The following is a 22,717-nucleotide window of genomic DNA, read 5'->3' as shown; positions in this document are numbered from 1 at the left end:
TTGTTTCTACTTAAAAACAAAATCTTCTATAGGACATGCTTATTTTCCATTCCCCCCAAAACGGGATAGTGATTGAAACAAAATGTAGTATAAAATTCACTATAATAGGACTTAACTTTTAACATATCTGGCAGGTATGCAAAAAAAGACAATATAATATAAAACACTTATTATAATGCAAGTACATTACTTAATTCACCTTGACAACAGCAATTCCAGAAATATCCTTTCAGTGGTTTATCTACTAACACATGAAAAATAATGCTTGGCAAATATTAAATTTTCCATAATTCGGAAAGCCTAGTTTTTAGTGACATTTTAACAGATACAAAATGACCACCTAAATAATTCCCTCTTCATCTGCCTCCTTTATTGCTGACAGATCTTAATTTGTGTTCAGAGTCTCACCTCCTATGTGATCCTTTATTTACAGAGGTGTGCCTATCTCTTGCTCCAAAGAGCCACATCTTGGTAAGTATGAACCAAAATAGTTAATCCATTTGTTCTACGCTTAGGAAGGGACAAGTAACTAAAATCTAGCCAAAAAGCCTGGTGGTATTTCTGAGAAAGTGTTTCCTGATTTAAAAAGTACATATGCTAGAGAAAACAGGCCTTTACCCACAATTGGGTATTACTGTGTGAGAGAGTGACATAAAAAGCTACTGCAGAAATCTTTTATCCATGAAGGGGCAGACAAGAGGATTCCAGAAAAACCAACCTAGACTTCATTATTAACCAAATGACCAATAAACAACCACGGATATGGATGGGACCCACACATTTTTTTTTGTTATTTGAGTTTACAAATTTAATTATTTTTTAAAGCTGCTTTTAGTTGGGGGCTTTTACTGCGAACTTGAAACATCATAAGATATGCATTGATTTATGCCAAGTAGTTTGCAGCAAGTCATTTGGTAAGAGTTAATCTTTATTATACACCCATGGGCCAGGCATTAGTTTACATATGTAGTTTACATATGTAGTTAATTTAACAATCCAAACTTATGTGTCTGTACTACTTCTATTATCCCCACTTACAGATGAGGCTTAGGAAAGATTATATAACTTCCTGAAGAGAAAATGGCTATCAAATTTCAAAGCTAGGATATGAATCTGGGTCTATCATGGTTTTTAAAAAATACTGTTAACCCATTTAACCTGAGTACCACTTTCTGTGTCTCCATAAAGAAAGAAAATTCAATATTAGCAATTTCACAAGATTATGAAAGTTCAATGAGCATATATATCTAAATTATCTACTATTTAACTAGTGTTCTAAGGTGAAAATAAACTGGTATTCTTGACATTTTAAAATTAGATTTAAACAGACAATCTTCTATACATTTTTGTTACATTCTCAGAGCACTGCAATCTGATTTTACATCAGCATATTTCACATAAAATATGAATTCAACACTTCATACTGTCATTATATGCTTCTGAAAATCTTCATGCAAACATAGGTTAGAGTTGAATACATTTTTTTCAAAAACAAAAAAGCACAGAATGCTAGAAATGGAAGGGGACTTTTGAAACTAACAAGAAAAACCTTCACATTCTAAATAAAGAGCTACAGAACCAAGGGAAACTGCCTGTCATTCAGCTGATTCATATTGGAGCTAAGAAAAGTCCTCTAATTCCTCTCTATAGCTTTTTTGATCACTTTTTATCCTATTTTTTTAAAAAGCTATTTAGAGATATAAAGAAAGAAAACAATAAAGAAATATAAATAGAAGACCATTTTAACTTTGATAATGTGAAATATACCACTTCCTATATCTACTTTGAGTTTATAAATGTTTTTGTTTTTAACAAGGTCCATAACTAAACCATGTTATTCTATTGGTAATTTTTCTGAATGATTTCTCATTTCTTACTACCAAACAGGTGGCGGTGGATGAGACACTTAGCCCCTTAAAACTCAATTAGTAAGACATTCAATTCACAGAGCATTGCTGCTTTCGATAAGAAGCAAAGAATCCATTCAGTTGGCTAAATTTATGTATTGAGAAAACACTAACACTGTCTCTATATTCAAGAACAGGAACTGTCAAGTAAGTTTCACAAAGTTCTCTTGATATAGGCCACAATTCCCCTAAAATTTGAAAATGGGCTTATGTGATTCTGATGTGTTTATAAGGGGGAGTTTCTAGCTGAGTGCACACAGTCTCTGGAGTAATGTATATTTAAAAAAAAAAAAAAACAAAACTGTGTACAATACTTAGCTGATTCACAATAAACGTGATTTCTAGGTTCAATATATCAAAATGAGATTTCAATGGTATATATTGCTAAAGTTTAATGCTTTCACTTTTCTTGTGTTCTTTCTTTGAGATTCTCTTAGATATTTCTGAAATCTTTATACAATTATTTTCAGGTGAGATATTGTTAGGACAGCTGGCTCTTTTCTCTTCACAAGTATAACAAAAAAATGGTTCTAAATTAAAAGAGATTTAAAAGATATAATCAGTTGTCACACATGGTCCTAGAATTGATTTTAGTTTGGACAAATCAAATGTACTGGATATTTTGGGAAGAAGTAGGAAAATATGAACATGAACTAGATGCTAGAAAATATTAAGGAATTTCTATTAATTGCTTAAAGATGATAATATTGTTTCAACTATAAAAAGACCTGTTCATTTTTCTTAAAGATGCATATTAAAGTTAAGAAAATACTTTTTTAAAAAAAATTTTATATGGTTTTAATTAGTTATACATGACAGTAGAATGCATTTATGTACTTTGATATACATAGATGGGATATAATTTCTCATTTTTCTGAGTGTACATGCTGCAGAATCATATTGGTCATGTAGTCACATACTTACATACAGTAATAATGTCTGTTTCATTCTACTACTATCTTTCCTATCCCTACATATTCTTCCCTCTCCTCCCATCATTTCCCTTTACCTAATCTAAGGTAACGCTATTCTTCCCTAGTTCCCCCCCTCCTTATTGTGAATTAGCATCTGCATATTAGAGAAAACATTAGGTGTTTGGTTTTGTGAGATTGGCTTATTTCACTTAGCATGATATTCTCCAACCATTTACTGGCAAATGCCATAATTTCACTCTTCTTTAAAGCTGAGTAATATTCCATTGAGTATATATACCACATTTTCTTTATCCATTCATCTATTGAGGGACACCTAGGTTGGTTCCATAGTCTAGCTTGTGAATTGAGCTGCTATAAATACTGATGTGACAGTAGTATGCTGATTTTAAGTCCTTTGGATATATAAACCAAGAAGTGGATAAGAGAATACTTTTAAAAAACTAAACAGCATAAGAAGATTTGTCCTATTATTTATTAATCATAAATCAAGATAAAGTGTTATTTTTCCATTATTAAATTTACTTTTCTAATTTTAATACTGCACTTTTGGGTGAGGATAATTTTATTCTGTCTCCCAACCTTTTATATTCAGCCTTATCTATGTCAAAAATTTACCTAAATTTCCTGTATATAAAGCAAGTTACTACACACTTTGCTTTAAATCCTCAATGAAACTCTTTTCATGAAGTAAAACCATTTGTACTTAAAATCATATTTTTTGGGTCTAATTACTATTGCCTTAGTTTTGCAGATCTGAGATTTTCTTTATATCCCTTTTAATTTCATCATTTTCTGTACACTATTCCAACCTATTAACTGTCTCAAATTATGTCACAAACATTATAACTGAAGTACAGTAAAATAAAATAAAGAATAACTTGGGCACTCATTTGTATAAGTACAAAATTCAGTTTGTCTGACTACTTTCCCTTATCTCTTTCTGATTTCCTTCCCTTATCTCTTTCCTGAAACTTATTTATCTAAATCTCTTCAAAAATCATTAGTAATTTACAATTTTTAGAATTTAAAATTATTTTAATTTCACAAAAATCAAAGATTTATAAATTCAAGCAATTTCCAACATTGAAATGATGTACAATATGTAAAATAAAATAATGAGCACTAAGCTTTCTTCAATAAAAGGTTCAGAAGTTTGTAAAACTCAGTTTCTCTAAAGATGATTTCCACTTCCCTGTTCATTCATTTTAATCTTTATCTCCTTATTCTTGAGTTATTTTTCAGTTTCTCGCTCAAGTATTTGGAGTACACTATAAGTAAGCCAATAAAGATGACTTGGTGACTTATTTTTCAAGACATTAAATTATGAAAGTTTACCTTTATGTGTAAATAAAAACTATCCAGATATATTTAAAATAGTAGGTACACAACCTGTTCTCTGGAGCGTACTAGACACAACAATTTCTTGTACTCTGTAATAAATTTTTGCAAAAATTGATGTTTAATCTGAGTGCCTTCTTTTTTCTCCTTTCCTGAAAGTTAGCCGATACTTGTCTTTGAAATTTAAATATTAGGTCTTATTATTGTTCTTTCTACTTTCATATTTGGGAGAACTTAAGTTTGAATTATTAGGTTATTCTTTATTCAGATTCATAAATTGTCTTTGTATGTTTAATGATAGTATTTTATCTGTATATTCTAGTCACTCATAAATTTTGATCTCTGTAACCTGACCTCAGTGGCTCAGAGTTCAGTACATTATATCTTTTATATACTTAGAGATTAATATTTCATATTGCTCAAATGCTTTGCTATACCCAAAATATATATTTTTTCCCTTCCAATTAATATTTCTATTTTGTTTTGGCTTTTACGCATTATGTTATTTTTATCCTGGTCTTTTACATTATATAAGTTGCATTATAATTGCATTCAAGGTGCCATAAATATTGTTTAAAAAAATTTTTTTTAGTTGTAGTTGGAAGTTTATTTTTATTTTTATGTGTGCTGAGGATTGAACCCAGTGCCTCGAAGCACATGCCAGAAAAGCACTCTACCGCTGAGCTACAACCCCAGCTCCTAAATACTGTTTTTATATGGGATTAACATTTGAAATTATTAACAATTATAAAAGTATACAGAAAGTATAAACATGACTCTGAGGGATCACTCATCATCCATAGAGAAGAAACACTGTCTTGAAATCTCCTTCACTCTAATACTTAAGCTTAAATAACCAGTGTCATTCCGCTCAGAGAGAAAGTTCTTATTTTCAACTTCAGGTACTTACTTCTTGAAATGAATCAATAAATGAATATAAACTGGTGCATCTTAAATCCCAGAAACAGAGGCCACCAAAAATGGATCAAAGAAGAATTTTCAGATAGTATACTTCATATTTAGACAAAATTTAACATTATATTTTCATTAAAGCATATATAATCTAAACATAATACAATTATATAAGTTTGAAAGCCAAAAATAAAGTCAAACTCTAATTCTGGCTGTCTTATAAAAGCCACATATTGTCCAATTTGGAAGTCTCCATTTTAAATTCTATACTATAATACTTACAAGTTGATGTTCTAATAGTTGTATTTTTTCATCTTTTTTCCTTATTTCCTCTTTAAGTTGTTTCATTTCATTTAATAAATCTTCATTCTGCAATGTTAAAAGAATTAAGTCATTTAAAATACCCCGAATGAGAAGCACTAAATCAATGATGAAGACCCAGTAGTGAATGAATTATTTCTTCATTTAAAGAAAAACTTTTGTATTAAAAATCAAAAACTCCTAAGACTTCACAATGGATTCTGACATGTAAACAATGAACAATAACAGAAGCAACAGTCAACATTTATTAAGCACATTTATTAGGTGTTAGAAACTAAACACTTTCAGGTATTTCAGCTTTTGATCCTGAGCACTCTGAGGAACATACCATTATCCCCTTTAAGCCAGCAGTAAAGTAAATCACACATAAAACAGAAACTTCACATTAGATTTCAAGGGATGCAAATGAGTTACCTGCCAAAGAAAAGAGGGGTGTGACAAACAGAGGAACTAGTATAAGTAAAGCTGCAAAAGGAATTTAACGGCTGGTCCAAAAATCGGCAAGAAGATAAATGTGTCTGAAGAAGCCCAACAAGGAAGATTCTTTATCAAGGAACCACTTTATTGAGCAGCACTGCTTGAATCAAAGAGAAAACAACCAACCAACTTCATTGATAAGGACTACTTAATGCTATTAAATGGAACACATCAAGTCAAGCAGCAATCTGGTTATATTTCCAAAATATAAAATATCATTAACCTAGTGTTAGCCCATTTTATGTAAATCCATTCAATCACTCAGAAATATAGCTAAAAATAATATATGCAAAGAACTTAGAATATACACATGGATGATGTATCTTTCCAAAAAGATAATATGTAAGCAAATTTTAATAATACACCGGTATCCCAAACAATGGAGAATACAAGACAATGGGAAAAATGGGAAAAGTTATTACACACAATGAATGATATTTATTTAAACATAAAAAGAGAATAGGAATTTTTAAAATTCATAAATTAACCAGAAAAAGATGGATTATAGAATATCAAAGATACATTTCTATGGATAAATTTTGACACATTGTTAGGTTCTGTAGCAAATAAAATCATTGAGAGTTGATAAACACACAATGGAGTTCTACTTAGTCAAAAAGAAGAATGAAATTATATCATTTGCTAGTAAATGGATGGAACTGGAGAACATTATTCTAAATGAAATAAGCCAGACTCAGAAAACCAAAAGTGTGGAATGTTTTCTCTCAAATGTGGAAGCTAGGGAGAAAAAAAATAATCAAAAATAGGGATCTGGAGAAAACAGAAGGGAGACCAGTAGAGTAGAAACTGGGGACCAAGGAGGAAGCAGGAAGGGAAGGAAGAAGACAGGAAAAGGGGAAGAACTGGGGAATGAAGTTGACAAAATCATACTAGGCTCATGTATGACTATACCACAATACATTCTAATTTTATATAAGACTATAATGCATCAATTAAATTAATTAAATAACTAGAAGGACCCAATGCAGTAGAGGAAGAGGGAGGAGGGAAGTGAAGTGGGTAGTACTGAGGATTACAATGGAGAAAACTATGTTATATGCATTTATAATTAAGTCAAAATGAACCCTACTATTATGTATAATTATAATGCACTAAAAAATGTTTCCAAAGGAGTTTTAAATGAATTTTCATCAAATTATCTTTAATTTACAGATATAATAAAAATACCTTTTTTTTAATGGCTGGGGATGTAGGTCAAAAGTCAAATGCCCCTAGGTTCAATCCCCAGCACTACCAAACAACAACAATAACACCCCATCAGCTCTACAAAGAGATGGATGTATCTGTAGTTTTAAGTAATGATGATGGAAAAATATTATAAGTGCGAAATAATCCGTTTCATTTTTGAAAGCACCCCTAATTAAAAAATTTTTAATCACCTAGGTTTTCTTAACAGAGCTATTATTTGTTTATTGGGTGGGTAGAGAGCTTTATGAATTCATTATCTTTTAGCTCTGAAAAGATGCTTTTAAAATGCTGATGGGTGTTAAACTTTTTATTTCTACTTTAGCTTAAATTAGTTTTCTATATTTTCTATTAAATAAAAGCATGTTTGTGTGTTTTGAAAAGAGATGATAAATATATTTTATTATATAAAATTTTAAGGCATCTATCTATACGATTAACATTAAAGCTTGGTAAGAACCTATGTAAATCTGACAAAGGATTTGTATCTCAAGGACACATGAGTCTATTCAAGTATATTAGATCATTTTCAAGTCCCCCAACACAAATAGCTGGCTCTCATAAACAAATATATAACTTGTAAAATCTTCTATTTGGCTTTTTGAAGAAATGTAAAGTAATGAAGGTATTGTTCTAAAGATATCAAATTATGGGGAAAATATTCAATGTGACTAACCAAGATTAGAAAAAAAGCGTATATCAGACTTAGCAAGTAAGGTTTCTGGATGAACATGACTCTGTATAAAAATCATAAAAGTACTAGTATTCTTTGATTCAGTTACATAATTCCTAAAAAAATCATAGCAAAGAAATTATGAGAAAATATACAAGGTAAGATCTGCAAGTTTACAAATTTACAATTGTCTTATAAGGGGACAATGGAAATATTGTGCAGCAACTTGATGGAACATTACATAGACATCACAAGGGAACAAAATATGAGCATTCTGACAATTTACTGCAAGTGAGAAAAGGGCACAGAGGAGTAGTAAAGAGTAACATCACATTTCTAGTTTGAGTGACATGATGAATGATTGTGCCATCAAAAGAGAAGTATGTGTGAGTTTTATATATGTTAGAGGCACCTGTGGATAGTGCAGAAATGTCTAGTGGGCAACTGAACCACCAAATATGAAAAATATTTACTTTATCATTATATACAAAAAATGATAAAATCATGAGAATACAAAGCTGAAAGAGGACAGAGCTAAATATGTAAATCTAACATTTAAAGAAAAATCCTACAATGGAAGTGGGAAAATGGCAGAGAGGTATGAGAGATTCCAAGGAAATATTATAAAAGCCAAGGGATAAACTTTTCAGAAAAAGGCAGTGTCAAAAATTAATGGGTATTTTTCCAAGTTTCCACATTAACTGGAAAGGGGTTTAAGTAAAGTTGGAAAAGCTATTTCCTGAATTTAAGATAGAAAAATATACAAATTTGTAAGCTGACAATGAATAAGAGAAAGTACACTGAAGACATAGGAGCAAGGAGAGGAAGAATCTTATTAGATAATTAAGCAGCACCGGGACATAGAGTTAAGAACACAAGAAAAGGTAGTTTCTAAAAGTATAGTTACCACTTTTCTCCTATATCTGGAACAAAGTAAGTGAAAATAAGAGAGTTTAGCAAGTTAGAAGGCAGGAAGGAGGGAAGCAGAACATCTGTGTTTGATTAGCACAAAACTACCTGAAGAGGTTGAAAGCATGGCTGAGCATCATGCTTGAGCATGATTAATGTCTGGAACAGTTCATCAGAAGAATGGGAAGGAGCTATCCTATCATAAATATAAGAACAGATTGGAGGCACTGCAGGTCTAGTGAAAAATTTAGACCCTGAATTTGTAATAGCATAAATCACCATATTTGTGCATTTGAAGTTGTGCTGCTAAAAGCATCTTTGATGAGACAATAACACAGTTAGGGATTTGCTGTTCAAAGTTCAAGAAAGACTATAGATATGGAGAGAAGAGAGTGAGCTATTGCATGTCAGCTTGAATAAGGGGGAAGAAAAGACCAAGAATTATCTGCGGGGAAGAAAAGGTAATAGGGACAAGAAATAAGCACCATGTAACAATATGTCTTCCATGTAGTATCAAATATATACATACCAGAAAGAAATACAGAAAACAATGATGAAATTAGCTAAGTAAAAAGAGTTAGAATTAAATTTTCTCCAAAAAAAAATTTCTTTACGTGTAAAAAATACATTCACAAGAAGAAACTTAGGGAAAAAAAAAAAAGAATAACTTAAAAAAAATAAAACCAGTCACAAAACTTAAAAGTATTTGAAAAATTCTAAGGGACTGAGTTACTGGTTCTCACCTGTGTGTTTATGTGAAACTGTTTTAAAAAGAGATGGTCTGTGGCAGACCTGCTAGATGTAGATTATTATTTACAACAATTGGGTGGATGCCTAAAATGGTAGACAAGTGAAAAAGCCAAGTTTAGATAAAAAGATGTGACTCCTATGCTATATTCTTGATTTTGGTTGTTTTATATAGAATCTTGTTCCCAATAAATCACTCAGCATTCTGAGAAAATTAAGGTCTTCTGTCTAATTAATGTCAGGTTGAAACACTGGAATTGTTTTGGAAGTGACATATACTCCATCAAAGTAGAATTCTTATGTGGTTTGACAAAGCTCTTTTCCCTCTGCACAGAGACATGTTCTACCCCAGAGGCAGATCCCCCAGTTATGTTCTCAAATGTAAGAGATACATGAAGCAGAATCCCAGCTGATCTATAGTCAATAGATCAGTATAGTGTAATATAAGTGAAACATCAACTTTTGTTGTATTAAGCTACTAGTGCTATTGTAGATGATTATCAAACAATGACTACTACACCATGAAAACATGATGTAAAAGTAATCAATACTTTTACATAAAAATATTATATTAATCACTGATATCTGTGTGTACTTAAGAAATATAGACTTGAGAAACAGTTAAAAAATAAAGAGCTTTCAACTTAATATAGATCAAAAGACAATGAGAATTTTAAAAACTACTTTCAATCACTCACTAAAATACATAAGCATTCCATAATTATGTTTTTTTAAAAATATTTACTTTTTTGTTATAGGTGGACACACAATGTCTTTATTTTATATTTATGTGGTGCTGAGGATCCAACCCAGTGCCTCACACATGCTAGGCGAGTGCTGTACCACTGAGCCACAATCCCAGCCCCTATAATTATGTTTTTATACATGAAAAAACCTCATCACCAGTATATTTCTTCAGTGCTGTGATTAGATATAAGAAGTACCCATTAACATTTTAACCTCACTGGTAAACATTTTAAAAATTGTTATTCATAATTAAAACCAATGCAAGTGGTCTTTTTATTTTTTTTAAATGTAGTTGAGTTGTATACAACACCAGGACAAACCTTGGCATAATCACAGAAGCATGGAACACAACCCCCTCCAATTCAATCCCTAGCACCTCCTCCCTTCCACCCCACTCCACAGATCCCTCTTCAATCCATCTACAGTTTACTTTTTTGTTTGTTTAATTCTTGTCCTACTGATACACCTGATGCCAGAACCCACTGGGCTGCATCCATGCATGCACATATGAAAGTTGGGCATGTTCATTCAACTGTTTTTCCCTACCCCATCCTTCTTCCTTCCCTTATTCCCCTTAGTCTACTATACAGATCTATTATTTTCCATCCCCTACCCTTTATTTTGAATTACCTTCTGCATTTTCAGAGAAAACATTTGATCTTTGACTTTTGAGGACTGGCTTACTTCAGTTAGCATGATAGCCTGCAGTTTCATCCATTTACTGGCAAATGCCATAAAGTCATTCTTCTTTATGGCTGAGTAATAGTCCATCATGTATATATATCACATGTTCTTTATCCATTCATCTGTGGAAGGGAACCTAAGTTGGCTCCATAGCTTATTGTGAATTATGCTGCTATAAACACTGATGGGCTGTATCACTGTAGTATGTAATATTTTAAGTCTTTTGGATATACATGGAGGAGTGGAATAGCTGGTCATATGGTATCCTAGTTTTTTGATGAATTTCCATACCAATTTCCAGAGTGGCTGCTCTAATTTACAGTCCTACCAACAATGTAGGAGTGTACATTTTCCCCTATATCCTTGTCAACATTTATTGTTGTCTGTATCCTTGCTAATTGCCATTCTGACCAGAGTGAGATGAAATCTCAATATAGTTTTAATTTGTATTTACCTAATTGCTGGAGATGCTGAATATTTTTTTCATATACTTCTTGATCATTTGTATTTCTTCTTTAGAGAAGTGTCTGTTTAGTTCTTTGGCCCATTTATTGATTGGGTTATTTGTGTTTTTATGATGTTAAGGTTTTAGAGTTCTTTGTATATTCTGGATATTAATTGCCTATGTGAGGAGCAGGTGCAAAGACCTTCTTCCATTCTGTAGGCTCTATATTTATGCTTTTAATTTGTTCTTGCTGTGCAGAAAATTTTTAGTTTGATGCCATTACACTTAATGATTTTTTATCTTATTTCTTGCACTTTAGTAGTCCTATTAAGAAATTCAGTTCCTGTGCTGATAAGCTAGAGTATTGGACCTACAATTTCTTCTAGCATTGACAGCGTTTCTGGCCTAAGTCCTAGGTCTTTGATCTACTTTGAGTTGATTTTCTAAAAGGTGAGTTTTAAGTGTTAAATTTCATTTTTCTACAAATAGATTTCCAGTTTGCCCAGCACCATGTTAAAAAGGCTATCTTTAGAGCTGAGATAGTGGCTCAGTGGTAGAGCCCTTGCCTAGCATGTGTGAGGCACTGGGAGCAATTCTCAGCACCACATACAAATAAGTAAAATAAAGATATATATATTAAAACAGTATTTTATATATAAAAAAAGGCCAGGGGCTGGGGATGTGGCTCAAGCGGTAGTGTGCTTGCCTGGCATGCATGCGGCCGGGTTCGATCCTCAGCACCACATACAAACAAAGATGTTGTGTTCGCCAAAAACTAAAAAATAAATATTAAAACATTCTCTCATTCTCTCTCTCTCTTTCTCTAAAAAAAAAAAAAAAAAAGGCCAATGTGTTTTTGGCACCTTGTCTAGTGTCAGATAACTATATGTGGATTTGTCTCTGAGTCTTCTATTCTATTACATTCACCTTCATGACTGTTTTGGTGCCAGTACCATGCTGTTTTTGTTACTATAGCTCCGTAGTATAATTTGAGATCTGGTATTAGGATGCTTTCTGTTTCGTTCTTCTCACTAAGGATTGCTCTGACTATTCTGGGTCTCTTATTTTCCCAAAATTAATTTCAGAAATGCCTTTTCTAGTTCAGTGAAGAATGTCACTAAAATTTTGATGGGGACTACACTGAATTTATATAGTTCTTTTGGTGGTATGGCCATTTTGACATTGTTAATTTTGCCTATCCAAGAACAAGGGAGGTCTTTTCATCTTCTAACGTCTTTAATTTCGTTCTTTTAGTGTTCTATAGTTTTCACTGCAGAGATCTTTCACCTCTTTTTGTTAGATTAATTCCCAAGGTTTTCACTTTTTTTCTTTCTTTTGAGGCTATTATAAATGGGATACTCCTAATTTGTTTTTTGGCAGACTCATCACTGGAGTATAGGAATGCAATTGATTTATGAGGGTTGATCTCGTATCCTGCTACCTTGTTAAAATCATTTATGAGCTCTAGAAGTCTTCTGGTAAGAGTTTTTGGGATCTTCTAAATATGGGGTCATGTCATTAGCAAACAAAGATAATCTGAGTTCTTCTTTTCTTAATTGTTTCCCATTAACTTCCTTCTTTTGCCTGATTTATCTGACTAGAGTTTCAAGGACTATGCTGAATAGGTTTGGTGAAAGTGGGCATCTTTAGCTTCTTCCTATTTTTAGAGATAATGCTTTCAGTTTTTCTCCATTCAGAATGGTGTTGGCCTTGGGTGTATCATATATAGTCTTTACAATGCTGAGGTAAGCTCCCCTTATCCCTAGGTTTTCTAGTGTTTTAAGCATAAATGGGTGCTGCATTTTGACAAATGAATTTTCTATATCTATTGAGATAATCATGTGATTCTTTAACTTAACCCTGTTTATGTGGTGAATTGCATTTCTTGATTTCTGTATGTTGAACCAACCTTGCATCCCTAGGATCTTTTCTAATGTGTTTTTGTATGCTGTTTGCCAATATTTCATTAAGATTTTTATTCATCTATGTTAATTAAGGATATTTGGCCTGAAGTTTTCTTCATTTTTCTTTGTCTGATTTTGTATTCAGAATGATAAAGGCTTCATAGAATGAGATTGGCAGTCTTCCCTCCTTTTCTATTTCATGGAATAATCTGAGGAGAACAGGTATTAGAGTTCTTCTATCTTTAAAGAGTTTTGGTAGAATTTGGCTGAAAATCCATGCAGTTCTGAGCTTTTCTGTGTTGGAAGGCTTTTGATGGCTGCTTCAATTTTATTACTTGATACTGATCTGTTTAAGTTTTCTATATCCTAATGGTTTAATTCAGGTAGGTCATAGATCTCTAGAAATTTTTCCATATCTTTAAGATTTTCTAGTTTATTGGAAGATAAATTTTCAAAATGGTTTCTGATAATCCTCTGGATTTTAGTAGTATCCTATAGTGATATTTCCTTTTTCATCTTGAATTTTGAATTTGAATGTTTTCTCTCTTTGTTTTGGTTAGTTTGGCTAAGGGTTATCAAACTTGTTTACCCTTACAAAAAAACAACTTATTGTTTTTTTTTTATCCACAATTTCATTCATTTCAGCTCTGATTTTAATTATTCCCTCACTTCTTCTGATTTTGGTGTTGGTTTATTCTTCTTTTCTAGGGCCTTGAGATGTAATGTTAGATTATTTATTTGGTATCTCTATTCTTTTGATGTATGAACTCAATGCTATATACTTTCCTCTTAGAAATGCCTTCATACTTTCCTAGAAATTCTGATAAATTGTTATCAGTATTCTAATTTACTTCCCTCATTTCTTATACTATCCATTCACCATTCAAAGGTGTATCATTTAGTCTCCAGATATTTGAGATGTTATTGTTTTTATCTTATTGTTGATTTCTAATTTCGTTCCATTATGATCTGATAAAATGGAATATTATTATTTTAACAAAGCAGCAAAATTTAAGAACAAACAATTATTTCACAAGATAGCAAGTTCTAGGTTTCTAATAATTCTTATTATTCAAAATTTTAATTGGTTCTGCTTTATTATTTTAGTAATAAGAATTCTGAAATCTTTAGCATGACTATCTAGTCATACCTTATATATCTGATCACCTTCTTCTGGTTCTGGACTAGATGGCAATGATAGCTGAATATCATGCAATGACCCACTTCCATCATGCTGTCAGAAAGAACAAAAAGAGAAAATTAATACAATAAATGCAGATAATCACTTCAATTTGAATTCACCTAAATCATATCCTAGAAGAAAAATGGGAGATAAGATTTTAGAAATCTCCTTTTTCATTTCTGTACCAACAGAAGGGGAAAAAAAGTGAACTGAACCTAGGGCAAGAATAACCTGTGGAAATAAATAACAGATATTATATAAATGATAAAGCAGAAAATCACTGAATGCTTTAGAGCTACAATTGGAGTATGTAAAATTTCCTAAAGAATTTTGAGATTACCACAGCAAAGAAACAGCATAAAAGTCAATTGATTCTTCCCTCTTTAAATGTGTTTTGGTATAAAGGAGTCCGAAATAATAATATTAAATAACTCAAAAAAGCTTAGCTATAAAAATCATTCAATTAAAGAATACTAGATACATGAGAATACCTAGTCATGACTCCCATTTATGATAAAACTAAGTAGTCTATGTCTTGCCTCTGTGGTTTTTATATAAACATACATATGAAAAATTCAAGCTGTACAATTAAGGTTGGTACATCTTAAGTACTTTACTTGATTGTATGTTGTACTTCAATAAAAAAAGGTGAACAAATTAAACACTTTGAACTTAAACATGATAAAGAAAATGAAATGAAAATATTAACTTCCAATCCTCACTGAACTGGCTTATAAGAAATCAGATGTTCAATGATTCAAATAGACAAACTCAAAAATGATACAGACCACGCTTAGACTGATGGTGAGAGATTATGACCTGATAAAACACAACAGTGACACCCACTCAGCAACTTTCAAGGAGCATTAACATCACAAATTTTTCTCAGACATATCTGTTCTGATTTCCCAGGGTGTAGATAATGATGACCTGTATTGAAAAGGAGTGTTCTAGTAGGGGAGATAAGCATTTAAGTTATTATCTTCCTTACCTATTATACTACGTAACTCTCTGAATCAGAATCTCTAGGGATTAGGCCCAGGAATATGTATGTAGAAAAGTTCAACAGACAATGCTGATCAACAATAAGGACTAAGCATTTGTCAAAATTTCAGCATGAATAAATTATATTTGCATTAGTGATATCATATGGCTCAACACCCCTAAGAAGCAATAACCTGCACATGTGTCAGAACATCACATTTTTAAAAAATGTATAAAAGAGGAAAAGAAGGAAGAAACATTTTACAATAATCATTTCAATAAAATTTCATCTGTTTTTAATGACTTTACATGTAAAAATAGAGTCAGTCCTATACACAAGTTATGTAAGAAAAGACAGACCATAAAAATTTTGACTTTTTTCCAATTATCAAAATATCTTCCTGCCAACTGCAAAGCAGGAACCCCAATGAATGAGAGAATACTTAAGTATACACTACTTTACAATGGATATGGGTGCAGTGGTGGGAAGTAAGCAGAAGAGCCAAAAAAAAAAAAAAAAAGAATGAAAAAAAGAAACAAAAAACATCAGTTTTCAGGGTGGAGGAAAAAAAAAAAAGGAAATCCTAGCAAAAACAGAAAACTCATGGGAGACTGCAAAATATCAAAACTTAGGAAGTAACTTGATAAAGTTAAATATGAATTACTAAGTTCACCCCTGAGAAGCATCTGTTTACAACTGATCCTTAATAGCACATCAAAAGGTGAAAAATAAACCTAGAAATAAACTAAGACCATTATCCAGGTCCCAAACCAGCCTCTGGTATACAGTCAAGAACAGATCTGGAGAGCATGACAAAAGCTTTGAAAATAACTGACTCTGAAACCACACTCCAACTGACACTGAAACCTTACAAACCAAAATGCCAAAATAATAACTCCAAGGTTTACTAGTTAGAATCTGTAGCCTGAACAAAATTAGATTGTGTTCTAATGTTTAAAAAAATAAAAACAATATTATTTATAGAATTTAAATAAGACCAAGAATCTCATAACACAATGTTCAAATATTTAAGATAATCCAAAATTATTCAATATAAACAAAGGGGAAAGTCTCAACTCACACAGATGACAATGCCAAAATGACACAGAAGGTAGGAATTGATTGAAAAAGATATTAATAAAGCTGTTATAAAAACTGCCCAAAAGTAAAGGTGAACTGTTGAAGTAAACAGAAGAGAAAGTTTCAGCAAAGAAAGAGTTTATAAAGTGGAAACAACTGGAAATGTTAGGCCTGGTACAATTCAAACATTAAAAACTTTAAATGCACTCAAAGGGCTAAATATCAGCATTTGAGATGACAGAGTAACCTGAAGATAGCCCAACAGAAATTATGCACTCTGACCAATGAAGAGAAAAAGGATTTGCAAAGGGGAAAAAAAATAAACAGAGCCTGCGCAAGGAACTAGAAGAACAATTGTAAATGATCTAACATTAATGACTTTGAGATCACAGAAGGGAGAATGGGAGGCAAAAATAATGGATGAACAGTGAAAGATATGAACTTAAAGAATTGAGAAACTCAATTTAAAAGAAACCAAATATATACTAAGTATGCTTTCAAGAACACAAATAACTAGAAATCAGTAACAGAGGATAATCCCCTAGTAATTGAAAGAAAATAACTAAATACAAAGTTGTCAAATCAGTCCCTGAAATAAAACAAGCCTAAAACAAATAGAAGAAAACAATAAAATACAGAAATTAATGAAACAAAATTTTTAAAAATCAAGAAAATTAAAAACCAGTTTTGTGGAAGATGCTAAAAAATAAAATCAAGCAAAACTGTCAAATAGGAAAAAAAATATAAAAGGTACAAATCAAGGCTCCAATATTGTATTGAAGTTTTCAGTCAGTACAAGGGGCAAGCAAACAACAAGAAGAAAAAAAAGAAAGAATCCATTAAGATAATGTAATTTTGGGTGTAGAAAATCCTAGGGTATGTACAATAAAACTACCAGAATTAACACATAAATTTAGGAAAATAACAAGTTTAAAAGGTTAATATTAAAAAAAAACAACTACTTTGTGGCAAAGAACAAATGGAAATTGATTTCATTAGAACAATAACAAAAAAAAAAAAAATAAACCTTACAAACCAAAATGCCAAAATAATAAAAATATCAAAACCAAGAAAAAGAAACCAAAAAAAAAAAAACTTGTAGAGAAATACTTCGAAGTATCGATAAACTCTGCATATTAAAAACAATGTGTGTATGTGTGTTAAGAAATCAGGGAGAAATAAATGAAGAGATGACCTTGTTTGGTAAACTAAGAGACTCAATGTTACCAGATTGAAAGATTCAATATTGTTGATATATAAATTCTCTTCCAAATTCAACTTATAGATTCAAAAATTCCCTGAATCAAAAATCCCCAAAGAATATTTTTTTGGAGAAAGAGAATTGTTTCCACTTTGAAAAGAACAAAAAAGGAGAAGTTACACTATATCATTTAAAAAGTACTAAAAATGAAGAGTGTGGTACTAGTATAAGGACCAAGGAAATTTAAAAAGTCCAGAAACAGCCCCACACATTTATGGTTAAAGGTATTCTTGAGAAAACTACCAAGAAAATTTAATAGAGAAAAAAATATTATTTCCAAGAAATGGTGGTAAAATTGAAAATCCATATTCTGTAAAATGAACTTTACCCATAACTCACACCATATACAAAAAACTCTCAGAACAGATTGTAGACCTAAATTTTAAGCTTAAAACTAAAAAACTTCTCCAAATGAACAGAAAATATTTTAATGACCTTTGGTTGAGAAAGTTTCTTAAATTTAAATACTAAAAATATGATCTATTTAAAAATGTTAATAAAATCAAAATAGAAACCATGTATGGGGGAAAAAATATTTGGAATGATTCAGGCAATAATACTGACCATAATGCCTAATTCATGGAAAGTATTTAAAAACTTTTACTATTTTTTAAACAATAGCCATAACAAAAATGATAATGTTATAGGTCTAGAGTTTCTAATTAATTGCATTAACTCACAAATCTGACTCACAACTCTCACAAAAATTAATCAATTTCTTGAGGAGGGGCTAACAAATTGTGATCTGAAAGAAAAATGTAACCTCTTTATTATAGTTCACAAGTTGAAATTGGTTTTTATATTATCAAATGGTTGCATATGGAATATTTTATAAATATTTACATAACAGCATCAATTTTAGCTCTTGCCCCAAAAGGTTAAAATATTTATTATGTGGTCCACACTAAGGAGAAGTTATCTAACCTCTATGCAAGGCCACAAAGGAATATCAATGTTTTATAAAGAATTCATGCTATACAGATATTATTCATTATAACAATTTTTAAAAGTGCAAAATTTACTCTAAATAGTAAAAAGATAGCCTAAGACGAGAAATTATTGGTATTTTAAGTTATTGCTATGCTTCAAATAAGAAAAATCTTGTCTTCTTCTATTTTTAAAAGTCTGGCAATCTAAATTTAGGAGATCAAAGAAGAAAAAAGGCTTTCATTTTCATCAAAGCCCAAGAGCCATAAAGACCATAAATATCATCTCCAACTTTAGTAATTAATAAAAATATCCCTCTGCAAATAACACTGAGACTTAACAATGGTAGTACTCTCTATTAAACTTTGACTAAGATGAAAGTGTCCAGGTCAAAATTAGAAAACATTTTCAGAAAAGTTCCTTTAAGCATTACAGGGGAAAACATTATAAAAGGGACAGAAAATATATTCCTTCTTTAAAGAATACCAAAGAAATAATTTCATGCATGCAATTTTCATGCTTCATATTATACAAACAAAAAAGTTAACTTTCACTGACATGCATCAGGCACTGTTCTGAGTGTTTTGCATAAACAAATGTAATAAACAGGAGCAAAAATAATACAAAGAATCTCCACACCAACTGAACAAAACACATGCAATTTATAGTTAAATGACTATCCAAGTACTCTGTGCTGCTTTACTGTGTGAAGTGGCAGCAATTTTTATGGACTCTAGTTAGGATTTTTAAATTCTAAATGCAATTAGAATGCTATTAATCAGCAATTGTTAAATATAGATAAACCCTCTTCTTGTGTAAGAGCATTAGAAGACTAAAGACAGCACAAAGGTAGACTTTGCCCTAATATTACAACTCTTTCATATATTAATGTTTTCAAAAATCTGATCACAAATTCCATCTTACCCAGGTGGTTCTTCCATGTGTTTGCAAAAACTGGGATCTTCCTATGAATTCCAGAGCAGCTGCAACGGACATGGATACTTGAAATGATTAACAAAAGTTTGGCAGCACTGACCAGTCCCTGCTGACAGCATCATCAGTGATGTCAACAAACATGCCTTGTGTTTCAGATATGCTATAACATAATCACAAAAGGCATCCTGGGAAAGGCAGCAGAGGAAGAAGAGAAGTTTTCCTTCTTTCTCTTTCTGAAAGATTTTTTTCTTCTTTTTTAAAACTCACAGATGAATGATTAATCACTTCATACTGCACACATATTAAAGACCACTTTTTGAGTATATTGTAATTTACCTACTGGATTTACAATCCGATGATTCAAGCTACATTTGAAAGTGTTTTAAAAATTAGGGCTTATAAAGCGTGATTTTTCAACGAGTGCTTGGAAGATGAGGTGATCCTAACAGTGCCTAGCATTTTAAAACAAAGCGGGGGGGCATTCTAAAACAGGCTAAAAAGTTTCTATATATGGGTAACCCTTTATAATATTGTAAGCAAACAGTATTTATAAAATTATTTAAATTTATATTTTACCAAAGCTAAGTGTTTAATATGTATGTCTGAATACAGATATCTCTTCTACAGGTATTTTCCCACTTAAAATATTACTTTTTATTTCTTCTAATTTTCCCACATTTTGATTTTTTAATACTATTCAACTTTTCAAGACCTATAAATTTACCATAGCCATAAGTATACAATTTGTTCCATACTGCTAATGAGAATTCCTTAACATTTACTTTAAAATCTTTCTTTATCCAGTGTTCTTTTAAGTGAATAAAAGATATACTTCTGGGTTTCCTTTATTCATTCTATGTTTTAGTACTATATCCTGTTCTAAAGAATGGTAGTCACCAGAGGCTGGTGAGATAGGTATGGAGAAGGCTGGGAAGAGGGTGATCAGTGGATACTAAGTTATAGTCAGAGAACAACCCAATTTAAAAATGGACAATAGACTTTAATAGACATTTCTTCAAAGAAGAAATAAATGGACAATGCTACATGAAAAAACATTTAATATCACTAATCATTAAAGAAATTCAAATCGAAACCACAATGAGGTATCACCTCATTCCAGTGAGAATGCTTATGATCAAAAGACAAGATAAAAGCACTGGCAAGGATGTGGAGAAAAGGGAACTCTTATAAACTGTTAGTGGGAAAGTAAATAGTATCCAAACATATGAAAGACAGAATGGAGGTTCCTTAAAATATTAAACATAGAACTACAATATGTTCCAGCAATCCCACTTCTGGGTATATATATCTCCAAAGCAAATAAAATCAGTATGTTGAAGAGACATCTTTATTCCCATGTTTATTGGGGCAATATTCACAACAGTCAAGAAATGGAAATGAGTGAAGTATCTACCAATTGATAAAAGCATAAAGAAAATGTACACATACACAATGCGATACCATTCATCCATTTAAAAAAAATAAAATCTTAACTGTCATGATGACATATGCCTGTAGTTACAGTTACTCAGGATGCTAAGTTAGGAAGATCACTTGGGCCCACAAGTTGGAGAACAGTTGGGGCAACATAGCAACATCCTGTAGGAAAGAAAAGGGTGGGAAAGGGAAAGAGAAAGAGGAGGGAAGAAAAGAAAAGGAAAGGAAAGGAATGGAATGGAATGGAATGGAATGGAATAGAATGGAATGGAAAACCTTGACATTTGCAAGATCATGGATAGAACTTGAGATCATTGTGTCAAGTGAAATAAGCCAGGCTCAGAAAGACAAGTACGGTATGGTTAACTCATATGTGGAATCTAAAACAGTTGATCTTATAGAAACAGACAGTAGAATCAAAGAGGTATGAATCAAAACTACCTCACTATGGTTTTGATTTGAATTTCTTTAATGATTAGTGATGTTAAGTGTTTTTTTTTCATATATCCATTGGCCATTTATGTCTTTTTTACAGAAATATCTATTAAGATCTGTAGATTACCAGAGGCTGAGGAGGGTGGGTGGGTAGTGGAAGGAAGGGGTAAAAAAAGGTTCATCGATAGAACCTAAATTACAGTCAGCAATAAAAAGTTTGGGTGTGGCACTGCATGGCAGGGTGATTACAAATAACAACAATGTATATTTTCAAAAGTTAGAAGAAAAGATCCTGAATATTTTCACCATAAAGAAATGAAAATGTTTGAGGAGATAGATATGTTTAACCTGATTTAAACATTACTATATATATATATATATATATACACACACACACACATACCAATATCTCAAATGGTACCCATAAATATGTATTATTTTATGCTTTTTACATATCAGTTTAAAATAATTTTAGATTAAAATTTAAAATAATAACAAGCAATAAAAAACCCTCAAGTTTGAGGCCAAAATAACTTTGAAAGTAAAGATATCACTGCCAGATAAAAGGCATTAAAGAAAGTATCCTATGGTGGACAGACTTTCTAAGATATCACTTTCTGATATTCCTACCTTTATGTAATTCTTTTCTCTTGAATGTGGGCTGGTCCTAGTCAAGAGATAAGGGTAGTATTTGCATGATTAGATTTCAAGAGATTCTAACTTCTGACTTGGTAGAGGAAGATCTCACATGCTTGATCTGATAAATTAAGCTGCCACATTGTGAGCTGCATTATAGAGGTCCACATAGAAAGCAAATAGTTGAAAGGGACCCTTATTTGACAGGCAAAGAACCATGAAGCCCTCTGCTCAACAGCTCATGAATCCTGACCACAACCATGTGAGCTCAGAAGTAAATTCTCCAGTGGAGTGCTTAGATGAGCCCCCAACCCTGGCCAATGATGCTACTGCAGGCTTTGTGAGATACCCTAAAGAAAGGAACCTAGTTAAGGGGTGCCAAAATTTCAGAACCACAGAAATGCTAAGATAATAAATGTGTGATGTTTTAAGACCCCTCCAAATCTTTAACTTTGACATTGTTACTGCCATTGCTATTATCATTACTACTGTTAATATAACAGCTAATAAATATCAATTGCCTTATTAGGTATTATGTTTAACAGTTTATCTGAATATATCTCATGCAGTCTTTGTAACAGTCCTAACACAGGTTCTCATTATAATTTTGATTATTTATTATAAGGAAATTG

General features: G+C 31.6%; 1 protein-coding gene across 7 annotated transcripts in view; it reads right to left on the bottom strand.

Moving 5' to 3' along the window:
* Positions 1-22,717, bottom strand: part of Ccser2 (coiled-coil serine rich protein 2) — a 142,371-nt gene that overhangs the window by 26,361 nt on the left and 93,293 nt on the right. For all 7 annotated transcript variants that reach the window (XM_076834493.1, XM_076834500.1, XM_076834494.1 and 4 more), the window contains 2 exons: positions 14,356-14,439; positions 5,375-5,461 (listed from right to left, as the gene is read on the bottom strand). In XM_076834493.1, coding sequence (XP_076690608.1) covers positions 5,375-5,461; positions 14,356-14,439 — 171 coding nt within the window. The remainder of the gene's footprint in view (positions 1-5,374; positions 5,462-14,355; positions 14,440-22,717) is intronic.

This window comes from Callospermophilus lateralis, chromosome 15 (genome assembly GCF_048772815.1).
Source record: "Callospermophilus lateralis isolate mCalLat2 chromosome 15, mCalLat2.hap1, whole genome shotgun sequence".
NCBI lineage: Eukaryota > Metazoa > Chordata > Mammalia > Rodentia > Sciuridae > Callospermophilus > Callospermophilus lateralis.
This window is presented reverse-complemented; position numbering and strand designations above follow the sequence as displayed.